Source organism: Xiphophorus hellerii, chromosome 14 (genome assembly GCF_003331165.1).
Source record: "Xiphophorus hellerii strain 12219 chromosome 14, Xiphophorus_hellerii-4.1, whole genome shotgun sequence".
NCBI classification, from domain to species: Eukaryota; Metazoa; Chordata; class Actinopteri; order Cyprinodontiformes; family Poeciliidae; genus Xiphophorus; species Xiphophorus hellerii.
In genome coordinates this window covers 28,511,309-28,528,808 of record NC_045685.1, presented here as the reverse complement: position 1 = coordinate 28,528,808, position 17,500 = coordinate 28,511,309, and the positions used below count along the sequence as shown (strand labels likewise).

At 38.7% G+C, this 17,500-nt stretch overlaps 3 protein-coding genes across 4 annotated transcripts in view; 1 reads left to right on the top strand and 2 right to left on the bottom strand.

The window, feature by feature from the left end:
• LOC116732561 (muscle M-line assembly protein unc-89-like) overlaps nt 1-17,500 on the bottom strand; it is a 444,643-nt gene that overhangs the window by 54,428 nt on the left and 372,715 nt on the right. The gene's annotated exons all lie outside the window — the stretch shown is intronic.
• LOC116732604 (high affinity immunoglobulin gamma Fc receptor I-like) overlaps nt 1-17,500 on the top strand; it is a 218,664-nt gene that overhangs the window by 18,570 nt on the left and 182,594 nt on the right. The window lies entirely within an intron of this gene.
• The window catches only part of LOC116732605 (high affinity immunoglobulin gamma Fc receptor I-like), a 185,917-nt gene that overhangs the window by 3,983 nt on the left and 164,434 nt on the right, over nt 1-17,500 (bottom strand). For both annotated transcript variants that reach the window (XM_032582911.1, XM_032582910.1), the window contains 4 exons: nt 5,600-5,797; nt 5,369-5,452; nt 2,883-2,975; nt 2,390-2,455 (listed from right to left, as the gene is read on the bottom strand). In XM_032582911.1, the coding sequence (XP_032438802.1) occupies nt 2,390-2,455; nt 2,883-2,975; nt 5,369-5,452; nt 5,600-5,797 (441 nt within the window). The remainder of the gene's footprint in view (nt 1-2,389; nt 2,456-2,882; nt 2,976-5,368; nt 5,453-5,599; nt 5,798-17,500) is intronic.

Below are 17,500 nucleotides of genomic sequence, written 5' to 3'. Positions count from 1 at the left end.
GGACCCCACGATGGACCCACCCTGGACCCACCATGGACCCCACCATGGACCCACCCTGGATCCACCCTGGACCCACCATGGACCCCACCATGGACCCACCCTGGACCCCACGATGGACCCACCATGGACCCACCCTGGACCCACCATGGACCCCACCATGGACCCACCCTGGATCCACCCTGGACCCACCATGGACCCCACCATGGACCCACCCTGGACCCCATCCTGGACCCACCATGGACCCCACCATGGTCCCCACCCTGGACCCCACCATGGACCCACCATGGACCCACCATGGACCCCGACCAGTTCACACACCGCCTCTCCAGTCTCCATAGCGACGCACTCTGTCCTCACACTTGGACAATAACAAGCTGTTCATAGACTTCAGTTCAGCTTCAACACAGTTATCAAAACTCTTCACAAAACTGGTGGACTTAGGAATCGGTCCCCTCATGTGCAGCTGGTTACTGGACGTCCAGACCAGTCTGACCAGTCTGACCAGTCTGACCAGTCTGACCAGTCCACCCCAACATGTCCGGCTGGATAACCGCTGCTCATCTATCATCACCATAATCACCAGGGAACCACAAGGCTGTGATGAGGCCTTTCCTCTGCTCCCTTCTCACCCATGACTGCAGACCAGTTGATGGTTCAAATCCCATCATCAAGTTCTCAGACGCCGCCGCAGTGAGGCCTCATCAGAAACAGCGCCGCCTACAGGGAGGAGCTGGAAGGTCAGTGGCGTCACACCAACAACCTGCTGCTCAATGCTGGGAAGACCAAGGAGCTCATGGTGGACTTCAGGAGAACCGCTGACCCACATTCACATCAGGGGGACGGTGGAGCAGCGTGTGAGCAGCTTCCAGTTCCTGGGCGTCCAAATCTCTGAGGATCCGACCTGGACGACCTGCTGGTCCAAGTCGGTCTGGAAGGCTCAGCAGAACCTCTTCTTCCTAAGAACCAGAACCTCTTCTTCCTCAGAACCAGAACCTCTTCTTCCTAAGAACCAGAACCTCTTCTTCCTAAGAACCAGAACCTCTTCTTCCTGAGAACCAGAACCTCTTCTTCCTGAGACCCAGAACCTCTTCTTCCTGAGAACCAGAACCTCTTCTTCCTCAGAACCAGAACCTTTTCTTCCTCAGACCCAGAACCTCTTCTTCCTGAGAACCAGAACCTCTTCTTCCTAAGAACCAGAACCTCTTCTTCCTGAGAACCAGAACCTCTTCTTCCTAAGAACCAGAACCTCTTCTTCCTAAGAACCAGAACCTCTTCTTTCTAAGAACCAGAACCTCTTCTTCCTAAGAACCAGAACCGATTCTTCCAAAGAACCAGAACCTCTTCTTCCTGAGAACCAGAACCTCTTCTTCCTCAGAACCAGAACCTCGTCTTCCTAAGAACCAGAACCGATTCTTCCTAATAACCAGAACCTCTTCTTCCTCAGACCCAGAACCTCTTCTTCCTGAGAACCAGAACCTCTTCTTCCTAAGAACCAGAACCTCTTCTTCCTAAGAACCAGAACCTCTTCTTCCTCAGACCCAGAACCTCTTCTTCCTCAGAACCAGAACCTCTTCTTCCTGAGAACCAGAACCTCTTCTTCCTCAGAACCAGAACCTCTTCTTCCTGAGAACCAGAACCTCTTCTTCCTCAGACCCTGATGAAGAACCAACTGTCCTCAGACTCCTGGTGAAGTTTTACCGCTGCACCACTGAGAGGATCCTGACCAGCTGGTACCGGAGCTGCTCCGCCTCGGACCGGGAGGCGGAGCAGAGGGAGGTGGAAGCTGCCAGCGCATCACTTCCTGTCTCAGAGAACATCTACAGGAAGTGGCGTCTGAAAAGAGCTGGGAAAGTCGTCAGACTCCCAGCACAGAGACTCTTCCCCCTACTGGCCTCTGGGAGGCGCTACAGGAGCTACGGACTGGAACAGGAACAGTTTCCTCCCCACAGCGTCTCACTGCTGAACTCCTGACGTCTGAACATATGAGGCTGTAATCTCCTACCCAACAACACACAGACTGATAAACCACTAACTACCTGCACTGAGCTATTAGTCACTATTGTAAATACTCTATAATCTGCTCCTGTTTATGAAAAACTTAAATTTGTATAAATATATTTTTCTTCTCTTGCTGGATGGAAGCAAACTGCATTTCATTGTTTTGTTCTTGTGACAGTAAAGTTGAATTTTATTTGATTCTTTATTCTCCTGATTTTCTTTCTGTCTGTTTTCCTCCAGTTTTTCCTGAAGTTAAAAAGTTTCAACAGGAAGTGATGAGATGAAGATCCTCCTCCTCTTCCTCAGTTCACCATTTCATCAGACATGTTGTTTCCAGTGTTTCCAGTCTGCAGGTTAAAACCAGTAAAGTTTAGTGGAGGAGAGTCGGTACCTCTGGTTCTGTTGGGTCTGATGCCTGCTGTCCTCACTGCAGAGTAAATTGGACCCGGATCCATCTCTGAACAACAGATGTTAGAGGTTCTGTTAGGGTTCAGATGTTTTATGATAGAAAAGCTTTTTAATGGTTCTGCTGTTATTGTCCAACATATGAATGTATAAACCACAGAGCTGCTCACTTCCTCTGAAACACACAAGCAGAGCTTTGAGTCACAGAAACACACTGACACCTTCAGAACCGCACCGAGTCGGTTCAGTTTGGACCCACGCAGGTTTTATTTATAAAACCGTCAGAAGTTTCCTGTGGTGAACTCAGGATGTTTGCTGCTTGAGAAACTTGACTAAAAAACAGCAGCAGGAAGTTTGGTGGTTTAAGAGTCCAACGTTGTTAGAGAGGAGCTAAAAAGTTACTATTAAAACTCTATAAAGACATTAAAACTAAAATATTAAACTATAACTGAACAATAAAACCAGAGTCTGGACTCTACCTCTGCTCCTCTGATGGTTTCCAGTTTCTCTGATGTTTATCTGTCCATATTCAATGTCTCCAGTTCTCACTGCAGAGTAAACCAGAGCTGGATCTGGAAAACATTTATAAATGATATTACTGCAATAAATAATATTATTGCAATAAATAATATTACTGCAATAAATAACATTACTGCAATAAATAATATTACTGCAATAAATAATATTACTGCAATAAATAATATTACTGCAATAAATAATATTACTGCAATAAATAATATTACTGCAATAAATAATATTACTGCAATAAATAATATTATTGCAATAAATAATATTACTGCAATAAATAATATTACTGCAATAAATAATATTATTGCAATAAATAATATTACTGCAGATAAAAGTGGATCTTTAGACATTAAATTAAAAGAACTTGGTTGAATCATTATTTCAGAGAAATAATCTAGACTCACATTTTAACAGTTTTTTTTACACTCTTGTTATTAATTAATGTTAAACATGTAAATGTATAAATGTTTGTAATAATCAGAAACCACAGAGCTGCTCACTTCTGTTAAATAAATGTTAACGAGACACAAATAGACCCTGAGAGTCTTTGTTCACTAGACACCATCAGACTGAATGGAAAATGTCTGTTTTCTATATTTACATTTGATTTCATCATGTTGATTAAAATGGATTGTAGGGTCTCTGCTGAAAGTTTCAACCTCCAACATTGAAGCATAAATGTTATTAATATGAGTCTCAACATGATCAATGTTTGAACAGGTTGTCTTAATATGCCAGACATATTTTAATACATTTCTATTAGTTTTTATTCTAAATCTGTCCAACATGATGTTACATTTCTGATGATGAAGGACGAAGATTTGGACGAGTCAACAGAGGAAGAGGAGGAGGAAGAGGAAGAGTTAGGAGGAAGAGGAGAAGGAAGAGGAAGAGTTAGGAGGAAGAATAGAGGAAATGTCAGACGAATTTATGATTCTTCTAGACATGATTCTAGTTTCCATCAATCAATTTTTTCCATTTGTTCTCTGCAGTTCTGTCTTTTCCTTTCTGTCAACAAATCAATAAAATCATAAATGTTCATCTTCTCCAGTCTCTTGCTGTTCATCTCCCATAATTACAATTTATAACACAAGTTATCTAAACTTTATCCATAGTTTACATCAGAACTTTCCTCCAGAATCAGTTTAATGCGACTATTTGGTCTAAACTCAGTGAAACAAGAATTTATTATTCTGATGAACTGACATGTTTATTAATACAGATGTTTAACTTTGAGGATGAATTAATGATTTAGAGAAAGAAACTGGATTCTGCAGGTAATTTATTCTGTTTTGATGTATAAATTGATTTGATAAATGGATCAAAGCAACTGAGAAAATTAATATTTTAAAAAGGAACAATAAAACACTGAACAGGATTTTACTTAATAAAATATTCAGGATGAGGAAAATTAAAGTTATGGTTCAAAGGTCAGCACAGGGAACATGAGGGAAATAGATTTAAAGGAAAACAAAAAAATATGTAAATAAAATAATTAGTCATAACATTTACTGTTTTAAAACATCTTCAAAATAAATTCACTCTGTTAAAAGTTCTTGTAAACACAGAAAACATCACAGTTAACTTTTTAAAATGAAAGTCCTGCAGTGGATTATAAACACCTGAATGTTTCCTTCAATAACAGGAAGCTGGGTTAGGGTTAGCCTAATAACCACAGGCTGCAGAAACGCTCAGAGGAACAGTGAACAGCTACCAAAACCATCTAACTGAAGAGTCAAACCTGAACTGGACATGAAAAATAAAAGTCTCTAATTTATATTAAAATACCAGCTGCTGTGGTTACAGAAGCTACTTGACCTGTTAGCTGGAAAAGGTGAAAAACAGCACTATGCAACAAAAGTTAATCTGCAGAGAAAACAGTTTTGCTGAATTTATATAATCTGATGGTAAAGAATAAATGATAAAGTAAAGATTAAATTCAGCTGATTCAGAGGTTATAGAAGCCAAACTACTGATGATTTATGTTTAGTTAAATGAAGCAGAGACTAAAACCTTCTTTATAAATCCACACATCCATTTTCTAACACCTGGTCCTTAGTGGGGTCAGGAGGAGCTGCTGCCTCTCCAGAGAACGTTAAGGGCGAGAGGTGGGGTCACCTGGACAGGTAGACAGTCTGTCACAGGGCAACACAGAGACACACAGGACACACAATCATGCACACACACTCACACATAAACACACACACACACTCACAGCTAGGGAGAATTTAGAGAGACCAATTAACCTGACAGTCATGTTTCTGTTCTGTGGGAATAATAAAATTTATTTTTGTAATAAATTTATCTTTTGTGTTTATGAACGATCAGTTGAACAGATAAAGATTTTTACTCTGCAGCAGAAAATGGAAACCATGTTTGATTTTGTCTGAGAAATAATAAGTTTGAACTTTAACAGCTACAGGATGTGAGGTTTTACCTCGGCTGCTTCTGATTGGCTGCTGCTGATTTCTGAAGGTTTTCAGTTCACTGTAGGTGATTTCCTTTTCATCTTTTGCTTCATCTGAAATAAAACAGAACAAACATCAAAACTCATCAGAGAAACTTTCATTAAACCTGGCTGGAGTTTTTGAACAAGCAAAACATGCAAAACATAAATATCACAAATTGTAAACCTGTTGAAATGAATGAAAATATTATTAAGGCTCACCTTCAGGTTTCCTGCAGAAACATCGTCTCACCAGAAGAACCAGAAGAATTAATGAGAGCAAAACCAGAAAGATAAAAATGGAAACAACGACTGAGATGGTGGGAAGAGATGAAGGAGGAGGAGGAGGAGGAGGAGGAGGAGGAGGAGTGGAGGATGAAGGAGGAGTGGAGGATGATGGAGGAGTGGAGGAGATTCTCTCTGAAATGAATCAAAGGTAATAATTTATTTCTTGTCTCCTGATGAAGGTTGAAGCAGACAGAGAAGCTGCTGACCTCTGACCTTTGACAGAGATCCTGCTGGATGGAGACTCTCCATGACCTTTGACATTACATTTATAGAGGCCTTCATCAGAGCTGGAAACATGGAGGAGGGTCATGTGACCTGATGGTCCATCACCAATGAAGGAGCCATCTTTATAGAAAGCAGCTGGGAGGTTGTGGGTTGGATTCTTTGCTCTGCAGCTCAGAGTGACGTCATCTCCCTCCATCACAGGGAGGACAGGACTCTGCAGGATCACTGATCCACCTCAACACAGAGACAAACTACAGCATTTCATCCATTTCCACACAGCTTCAGCAACACTAACTCCACAGTCTGATCTTACCAGAGACAGAGAGCTGGATGCTGCTGCTGCTGCTGCTGGAGGATCCAGACATGGACTCACACCAGTACAGACCAGTATCAAATGTGAACAAGTGGCTCATGTTACAGGTGGAACCATCAGCTTCTCCCCATTTATCTCCACACTCAGTCCTGGTCTCTAAGGTCGTGTTTCTCCTCACAGTCCATCCATCAGATCTGTTTTCATCCTCACAGATCAGAGTCACTGAATCTCTGATAAAGAACTGAGATCTGCTGGGACTCACAGTCAGAGCTGCTGGAAGGAAAAACTTCTGGTTTGGTTTTATTTTCATCAATGTTTCAGCCCAGCAGTAAAACTCTGAATCTGAAATTGCTTTTTTTTTCAGAATAGCAAAACAAATAATACAAGATTCCTGGTCTTTAAAATGGATGACAAAAAAAATTGTCATCCATTGTGACCTTTCCAGCAAAGCTTTTAGTTTTACTAGTTATGAATATGCTTATTATTTGTTATTAAAGCCAGATTTTTAAACTTTAGATGTTCTTAACATGCTTGTTTGCGACTTGATTGTAGGAAAGCTCTAATACAAGATTTTTTCCTGAAAAAGTGTAAAACAGGAATTTCACAAACCTTGGTTTATTGTCCAGCACAACACCGAGACCAGAGCTACGAAGAGAGAAGAAGATTAAATTTAAATGAGCAACTTGTCCTCTAATCTCACTCTCAGCTGGATTATTCAGGAGAACTAAAGATTTTATTCATCAACCCATATGGTTTCTATTCAAATTATGACCACTAGTCTTAGTGAAAGACCATTAATCCAAAAACTAAACTATAAATTCAGTGTTTGACTGATCCCATGATTACTGTTAACCATCCAGACCTACAATGACTGGATTTTTTTTATTTCCTTTATTTAACCAGGTAAACCCCACTGAGATCTAGATCTCATTTTCAAGGGGGACCTGGGCAAAAGTCTGCACTACATAGCAACCTGGATACAAAATAAAACTAATTAATACAAATACACTAGTGTAAAACAATATGAACAATTTAAAAACAGTGACACTGTTTGAGAGAATCTTGTTGCCTGTTTTTAAGAACCACTTGAAATAAATCCAATGAAATCAGTTCTGACATGTTGAGTTCAGACTGGAGCTGATTCCAGGCTGTAGGAGCCATCTCTGTCATGAGATGCGGTATGAGGTGGTGAGGCAGACGCAGAGGACCCAGGTTGATGTGAGGGGAAAAAATGGTGATTTAATGGTGAAAACACAAGTCCAAAGTCCAGGCAGCACAGCTGAGTGGAAGGCTAAGGCTACCAACTAGCAACTAATAGACATCTAGCAAACAGACCAGATGGGACAGCAAGACAGCTTAGTACTAAGTGACAGACATGACAAGGACCCGACCAAGACACAGAAACACAAGTGACATTAAATACACAGGAGGTAATCAGGGAACAAGGCACAGCTGGGTACAATCAGGACAACACGTAGACAGGACAAGATGGAGACAGACACCCAAAATAAACACACAGAAAAACACAAATCCTTACAATCACACAGAATGTTTGCTTCCCCTTTTCAGTTTGAACACATGGAACATGCTAAAGAAAAATGTTATTAGAGTGTAAAGAATGGGAAATAACAGATCTATGTAGGAGAGAGCTAAAGTATGCTGGAGGAAAGCTGAGTATAGATTTATAAATCAGGATCATCAGGTAATTATTTCTCCGTACACTTAAAGGAGGCCATTCAGCTTTTGCATACAAATCACAATGATGTGTAAGACGTCTGCTACCGGTTACAAACCTTAAAGCTCAATGATACACAGGATTCAGTGATTTAAGGCATTTGGTCAAAGCATTCATGTATAAAACTTCTCCATAATCCAGAAGTGGCAGGAATATCGCTGCTACCAATTTACTTCTAGCTTTAAGATTGAAACAAGATCCATTTCGGTAATAAAACCCAATCTTCATTTTCAATGTTCGTAACAAATTTGCTATGTGATTTTTAAAGAAAACCCTTTATCTAGAATAAAACCAAGATATTTATAATTACTGACAAACTCAATTTTTGCTCCTACAGCAGTGGAAAGCAATAGGGAAGTTTCTGGTAGTTTTCTAGAGTGTGAGAAAAACATTGCTTTTGTCTTGTCCACATTCAAAACCAGCTTCAGAGTTTGTAAGCAGGTTTGAACTACATTGACAGCAGACGGAAAATACTGTATTGCCTGTGATAGTGATGAAGAATAACAGTAAGTTACTAAATCATCTGCATAAAAATTATAAAAAATATTTGACGGATTGTCACACAAGTTATTTATATAAATAGAGAATAAAAGTGGACCGAGAACTGAGCCCTGTGGTACACCATTTAAAATAGTAAGGACAGAAGAAGTGAAGCCAGTTGAACTCTCTGGGTTCTGTTTGACAGATAATCAACTGGTAGCTTGATGTGAGAGCCCAATCCTGTGTAGAATTTTAATTAAAAGCCTGATTTACCAACACATTCTCACTCCAGACAATTTGGGATCATGCGTCACATGTTGACGCATCGAGAAACCTCTTTGCGTCAATAATTGATGAGAAGGGTTCTCTCATTGAATGCTGTACTATCCAAAACCGACGATCTGGATAGGGTTGGGGTAAAGGTTACGGTTAGGCTTAGGGTTGACCCGTTAGTGTCAATTATTGACGCGAGGGAACCTGCAAAAGTGTCAATATATGACGAGTAGGGAGTGAGAATGTGTTGGATTTACTGTCAAATGCCTTTGATAAATCAATAAACAAAGCAACACAATGTTTTTTGTTATCAAGAGCCTGGATAAGATCATTACAAACCTTTAACGTGGCAGTAACAGTGCTATGTTTCTTTCTAAAACCAGACTGAACATTTTGTAAAACACAATTAGAATCTAAAAAATTCTTCAATTGATTTGCAACTAATTTTTCAAAACTTTTTGCTACGATACATAGTTTAGAGATTGGTCTGTAATTGTTTGCCTGTGACGATTCCCCACCTTTGAATAGAGGCAAAACAAATGCTGATTTCCATACACTAGGGATTTTATTAGAGATTAGACTTAGATTAAAAATATGAGACAATGTCTCTGCTATAAACTCTGCAGCCAACTTTAGAAAAAAGGATCCAGGTTTTCTGGTCCTGCTGATTTTCTGGTGTCTATGTTTTTCAGTTCTCTGAGAACCTCAGCTGTACAAATAGGGAAAAGTTAAGAATGGTGGAGTTACACTCATTATTCAAAAACAGTTCATCGGTATTTACATTTTGGGTAAATGAATTTAAATCATCAAATAGAGATCCTACAGAAATAAAATGCTCATTAAAATAATTTAAAATTTCTAATTTATCAGACACCATTTTACTTTTTTTCCAAACAAAATTTGGAAAGTCCCTCAGTGGCTCAGTAGCTGATTTAACTGATTTCCAAAATTTCTTTGGATCATTTAAATTTTTTGTCATTTCGGCAAGGAAATAGTCTGACTTAGCTTTCTTGATTAATGAGGTACATTTATTCCTCAATTTCCTAAACCAAAGCCAGCTCTCCTCAGCATTGTTTGTTCTTGCCCAGGCTGCATCTCTATGTTTAAGCAGAGTCCCAATAGCTGGTGAAAACCAAGGATTATTTCTCCCCTTCACCCTAATTTTACGTTTAGGAGCATGTTTATTTATTAGTCTTGAAAACTCTTCATAAGAATACTGCCAGGCAAGGTCTACGTTAGATATGAAGTGGAAAATGTAATTGATGTGTTTTAAGACTTAAATCTAGATCTCCCATTGAGGTCCCTGTGTTTAGTACAAAAGCATAAATTATTGGGGGAACCATAAACAGAAAAATTTCTTAAGACCAGTTTTGGGGGGTCGGCAAAGTTACAGTGAAATGTAACATAAAATGTGGTTTAAAAAGTTATTAACCACATCAAACATGGTTTACAATCAGTAAACAGCCTGCAGAGAAATAAAATTAAAATTCAAATGTTGTTTCTACGAGTTTTGTTCAGTCTGATCTAATCTCTGCTACACCTTTACAAAAATTTAAGGCTCTAAATAAAAAAAGCTTTAATGAGTAACTCCTCTTAATAAAATTCCTCATGAACATTGATTTATTGTAATGGCTCCCAATACAAGTTATGGCCTGTTTAAATTATAACTTGTTAAGTTGCTTTATTTTTAAGCCTTTTTTAGTTTTGCCCTGTCCTGGATGACTGAGAACAAATAAGTAGACAGAAATGAATATCTGGGGAATATCATAACTTAAACATAACATTTAAAGCACCAGAGTTTATGTAGAAAAATATTCATATTTTATTTTGTGCTTTTAAAGGCTGAAGACAGTGACAAATAAAGCCATAACTTTTAGTTTTCTCTATCTGTTCTCGGCTCCCAAACACTGAGCTGTTTGCCACTCCTCAGCTTCTCCCTCCCGATTCAAACACTTTTAATTAACTAAAAGTTAAAGACCTAAATATGAATGAGTAGGCCTGTCGCGATAAACGGTAAATCAATTAATCGTATGATAAATTAAAACTATCGACGTCATTTTAATTATCGTCTCTTCCGGCCTTTTTCTCTTTCTGTTGATGACACCGAATGAAAAAAGGCTCAACTCCGGTGCTCTCCACTGACCCCCCTTCCTCATTTCCTCAGTGTAAAGCCCAGCGCAGAGACACGATCTTACAGCTGTCGGCTGATTGTCGGCCCATTTCCAAAACCTGACAGACCACACATTAGCCGACAGAAATCCTAGGTATAACGGTTCGATCGGGTTCGGTCCTGCCGTGTGGTGTCCAACAATGGGCACAAAATAATGGCTACATGTCCAGTGAACTAATTTTAAAACCAGGCATTAATCAATGCTTTACTACAATCTACCTGCAATGCATGTGGCTAGTGTCAGCGTAAAGTCCTGACTGAATGAAAATCATTAGAACCTATTTACGTCAAGTTAACGAAGAACAGCTGAAAAGTTACCGGGTTTATCAACTGCGGTAGCAATTTCGCTCCAACTCCTCCTCTTGTCATTTCTATATTCTTTGCATGTTGAATAAACATTAATGTTGTTTCCACATATCATCTCCAATGTCCGCTGGACTTCGGGTTGTGCTGTGTCAGCTGTTTGGGATTCCCCTCCGTAATTTCCCCTCAGAAAACACGAGGAGAATCCGCGGTTTCTGATTGGCTGCCTGTCACATTCAACAGGCTGCGTTAAGATCCCAGTCGGGGAAAAACCTGATTTAGATCGGAGACGACCTACCGTAACACACCACACAATCTTAGAAAGACCAACGTTTTAAGATTGTTGTAAGGGGAAAAATAGGAGCAAAAAATCATGTAGTGTGAACTATTGCATCAGGTAGTCGATGTGCCCATCTTCTCTATTTAAATCTAATTATTACTGAAGGGCAACATAATATACAGACTTCATAATCTGCACTCTTTTGGTTGAATGCAGTATTTATTTACACTTTGGCTTTATGTTGTTTAGGTTTTATTCAAGTACATTTTTTATTAATAGAGACTGAGAATCCATTTTATTTTTGTTTTTGGTTGTTTTGTTTATTTTGTTGATCAGTTCAAGTGTTAAGTGTTCTTTTGTAAATAAAGTGTATCTAACTTTGGCAGGAAATCGCATCATTATTACGACATTTCCATTAAATCAGTGTAAAAAGATCTTCAAACAATATTATCGTTTATTGCAATAATTTTTGAGACAATTAATCGTTGAGCAAAATTTGCTATCGTGACAGGCCTATGAGTGAGATGTTTGTACCGCTCCCTTTGACAAAAAAAGCTTAAGTCTACAGTGTAGCAGTTTTGCTAATGAGGCAGCTTATCATGATTCAGTGAAAGTAATAAAATAACAAACTGCAGTCTGATTTTATTGTTAATGTGTTTCTTCTTAGTGAAAGTAAATAAAGTGTTTACATGTCTTTTGCTTTAAGTTTTTATTTACTGAAGGGTTTTATGTTAGTGTTGCAGAGCCACAGCTAACAGCTAACAGCTAGCTCCTTACTCCAGGGGTTCTAACCAGGGGCGATTCTAGGATCTGACCTGTAGGGGGGCTGAGCCCCCAGCAGGGCTAAGACCCATGAGAAGATATTCGTTGGTGAGGTTTTCTAAATCTAACAGCTTATTTACATATATTCACAAACAAAAGAACCATGTTCATTTTACTCAAACATAAACTTATAAAGAGTAAAATCAGAGAAACTTTAATTTTTTCCAGAGGTGAATAAACTCAGTTTGAAACAGAATCTCTAGATCACATCATAGCTGCTAACATCTGCTAACATTAATGAGACACAAGCAGCTGTGGAGTCACTCAGTCCTGGAGTGGAAATTAAAACAAAATCTACTCAAAACTTTGCATTTCCAGTCATTTGAAGAACATTTTACTAAATGCATAGATTAATAAACCTAAAACCAGTTTATTATCAAGGTAGACATTCAGGTTAATGACTATTGAAATGAGTCTTTAACCTGAACTTTATTTGAAATTCAGACTTAGAAATTTGTATCTGAACGTTTTGTGGCTGTTGACCTTTTTTCTTTAAACAAGAATGAATGTCCATCTGTGGAAAAGTGGACATGATGAATTAGGGTTTTAATATTTCAGTACACAGTTCACAGTTCATCAGGCACGTGCAGAGGGGGTATCCTTGAGGATACAAAGGGCAGAGCATGAGACATCTTTTTCACACATGGATTGGCCACCACAGAGTCCAGACCTTAACCCCATTGAGAATCTTTGGGATGTGCTGGAGAAGGCTTTGCACAGTGGTCAGACTCTCCCAGCATCAATACAAGATCTTGGTGAAAGATTAATGCAACACTGGATGGAAATAAATCTTGTGACACTGCAGAAGCTTATTGAAACAATGCCACAGCGAATGCGGGCTGTAATCAAAGCTAAAGGCGGTCCAACAAAATATTAGAGAGTGTAACCATTTTTTGGTGGCGACTTTTTTTTTGGCCAGGCAGTGTATGTATATATATATATATATAGCCTATATATATCTTTACTGTTTTCTTTAGAGGCTGGTTCTAGACCAGATTTACCACAGGGCCGTGCAGACAGTGTTTTTATGGAGACACTTAAAAAAAGAATTAAACAAAAACAGATTAATATTTCATCATTTAATAATGTGAACAAAGAGCCACTTGTGTCTCCAGAGATTCAGGTTGCAGATCCTGATCTAGTAGATGGAAAGTGTGATCCTATCTCCATACAGCAGTTAAAGTACCATCATTTTTAATTCATTAAATTCATTTTTATTAAAAATAATTTTAATGTATTTTTAATAATACCTTAAAAAAATTGTGAAGAAAAAATATCTACCACTGAATATTAAAAAAGACATTTATTTAGTATAATTTCTTTAGAACCCCTCTTGGCCCCCGTCTAGAACCGGCCCTGGCCTGCAGGTATTTTTGCTTAGCATGTTTTTTCTTCATTGATAGGAAGTCAGATTATCCAAACTGGTAAACCACATTAATAAAATATTAGTGAAATAAAACATTAAATGACCACTGGACAATTATTCATAAAATATATCAATATTTCTGAATAAAACACACAGAAAGTAATGTAATGTAGGAAATATTTATGTATTTACTGTTAATCTATTTGTATGATTTGTTCATTAAATGGCCACTTATTTTGGCTAATGCTATAATTTATTAAATATCATCCAAACTCAACATCCTAAGCAAAGAATCAAACCACAATAGTCAGTTAAAATCACAATAATAAACTGAATCAATCATAACTAAATGTTCTGTACCATGTCAGCCTGAGGAGATGATTGAGGATGAAGAGTCGCTGATTTCTGGTTCTTAAGGTTCTGATGGGTCTGCGGTTCCTCTCCTGATCCATTCAGTCCATCATACAGCAGCTCACTGCGCCACCAAGGACATTCTTTTTTTGTCTTTCTATGTCCAGTTTCCATCCTAACTGAAATTGTTCAGCTTATAATGCGCGTCTTTTCACTCACGTATTTTCGGGTCGAGGACGATTTAAAAAGACGCAGGTTGATAGCAGCTCACCGCGGCTGCGCAGTATCCGTCTCTAGGCAACCATGACGTTCAGCGTCGGTCCGTAGCGTTCTGGGGTCCTTTAGCTCCCGCCACTACAATTTAGCTGACCTTAATATCTCCTGTGTTTTATTTTGGTCATTATTGTTAAACTTAGTGTTGATGTGTGTATGAAAGGCGTTTCTGTCTTACAGTTATGTATCTGTTCACTGCGAGACGCACATTTAACGGCCAGATATGGGACGACTCCGTATTTTACGGGATGGGTTTCAACCTGATTCAGGGGTGCTGAGATACAGTTTTAGGGGGCTAACGCTAAAGCTCCCTAAAACAGGCCTAGATACGCCACTGGTTCTAACACTGCTGTTGCTCCTCCTTCAAGTTGGATTGAACCATTGTTCTAACAATGGTAGGGAGGACCTAAAAATGTCTTTCTTTTTTTTTTTCTGAGATAAATGGCAGATTTATTTCGTTCTTTGTTTCTTTTACCTTTTCATATTGATATTATTTAGATGCAAACTTTTCGTCAATGATATTTTGGGGGGGACAATTCTAGACTTTTCCAAGATTGGGGGGGTCCGGACCCCCTGAGTCCCTCAGGGATTTACGCCTATAGTTTAGTGGAATTCTAAATGGTATTACAGTGAAAACCTTTTCTTCACCTCTTTTTCATGTGGGTGTTAGTAGACCTGTCACAATAAATTTTGCTGGGTGATAAATTGTCTCTGAAATTATTGTGATAAATGATAATATTGTCATTTTGAAACCATTAACTAATAGCACAAAAATTGCATAGCAATGCAAAACTCCCTCTCAGCGGTCAATAAACTAATCTCAAAATAACATTTAGCACTGGAAGTTTTAAATAGAAATTGATTGGGAGGGGAAATGGGATGTTTGCATTAAAGCAGGGGGGTTCAACGTCGGTCCCTGAGGTCCGGCATCCTGCATGTTTTAGTCTCTCCCTGGTTTAACTCACGTGGATCCAATAATGGATCATTAGAGGCCTAAGTAGAACTTTGACCTGCTGAGGAGGAAGTTACTATGACCAAGGAGAGAACTGTAACATGCAGGATGTCGAGCCTCCAGGACCCACTTTGGGCACCCCTACATTAGGCACTGTTCACAATCAGATTCTCCAGTTGATGGCAGGGGGAAAGAGGGTCGACCCCTACAAAATACCAAACACCATAAGTTGTTCATGTGAAATTTCTAGCTCATACACACAGATGTGCACACACAGGCTAGCAGCGCTACACAAGAAAGTTGAAAATTGTTGCAGTTTTCCCATGTGTTGGGTTGAGCCCAACACATGGGAAAACTGGAGGAAAACTAACGCTTTTAGCTCCCTGACAAGCAATATTATTGCCCTCATTATGAGGAGTTGCTTGGTCGTTAACATTAATGACGTTTACTAAATCTTTGCATTTGGGTACAAAGAGGTTGATAAATAGAAACATCCATTAAAAAAACTTGGTACAAAATATAATGGTAACAAAATACTGAATGTTGAGTATTGTCATAACTTGTATATTAAGATGACTATTTCTTCATCAAAACTCCAGCCATTTGGTGTATTTTCTGTTATCTGAAAATCACCTGATAAGGCCTTGTGTTTCTTCCTAAATCTTTCTGCCATTCAAGTTCCTTTCAAGCCTAAAGGTCATATGTCCTTAATAGAAAGCAAAATGTTTTCCTACTTACAGAGCAGAAGTCTGACAGATGTCCTCATGCTTTGTTTGTCAGAGAACTGACTGTTTCCTTGTTGTCACAGGCCAATTAAAACCCGCCCCCAACCCGACTGCCTCTGAGAAGCTGCAGATCCCACTACAATGCATCATGTCGGATAAAACTACAGTAATTACATGACCGCTACAGCATCTTCTCACAAAATAATTACTAACATATCTAAATATAACTGCACAACATTTAATCTTCTGCTAGAGCTGATGATGAATTTAATAGAATAATTGGTGTAATATTAAAACACAGGTCAAAAGAATACTTTGTAAAAAAAAGAAATCCATGTATGGTATGCAATAGAAATCAATGGCTAATTTGCAAGCCAGGATTGTTTATGACATAAATAAAAATAATTTATAAGAATAAACATTGTTTAACCTGAAACAGGTCTGGCAAAACACATCAAAAGAAATGAGCTAAGAAGACAGAGCAAAAACTGCAGCAAAAGTGAAGCTGCAACAAAATTCCCTTCAGTTTTATAAAGTATATTGACCATTATAACCAACACTGCTGATTAGCTCTTAGATCTGTAAATTAAATCTCCATGTCTTCTTTGTCCAATAGGGGGTGCTGTTTACTCAGCCAGTGTGACTGCAAAGGACGAAATCCCATTGCATTATTGGGGAGTACAATAAATAGTTTTTCTACATTTTTCCCTGGACACATTGCATCATTTGTTTGTAGAACGTGGCGATATTCTGTCATGAGCTGTGGTGGTGGGTGGTGAGGCAAACGCTGTAGACCGAAGTATGTGTGAGAAAATGATGATTTTAATGACGTCCAGAGTACAAGGTCCAAAAAACCAGGCAGCACAGCAGAGCGGAAGGCAAGGGCTCAGCACTGGTAGCAACTGGTCACACGAATGGACAAACTTGCGACAGCTAGACGATACGACAACAAACGACTAGGACCTGACGAAGAACAAAGAACACAGGTGGGGTTAAATACACAGAGGGTAATCACGAAAACAAGACACACCTGGAAATAATCCAGGGGAGGACAGGACAACAGGGACACAGAAACTCAAAATAAACACACAGAAAAACACAGATCAAGACATATTCAGATCAATTATCAAATAGGATGAAATAATTAATAAAACACAAAGAGCCAAAGTTTGTTAAATTTTAAACCATGGCTCCTACAGCGACAATTAAGTAAAATTTCATTATTGGTCGATATAAAAAAGAGAAATCTGATTGGTTCTCTCTTGTATCTTAACATCTCTGCTTTAAACCAGATTTTATAGCATCCAGTAACATCGATGGTCACTCTATTCACCAACTGCCCCAACCAGACCCAAAAAGGTTTTGCGTCTTTAATATTGTTATGTTAAAGACGCATCATATCTCATCTGCTATGTGTAATTCAGCAGGACAAAAACATTTTACCAACCAGCTGTGGAATCAGAATCACATGATTGAAAAATTTGATTTATTTGGTTTACACATAGATTATTGTTAGAATTATGATGTTATCTTTCTTACATTAGTAGTTTTATATTACTAGTTGTTT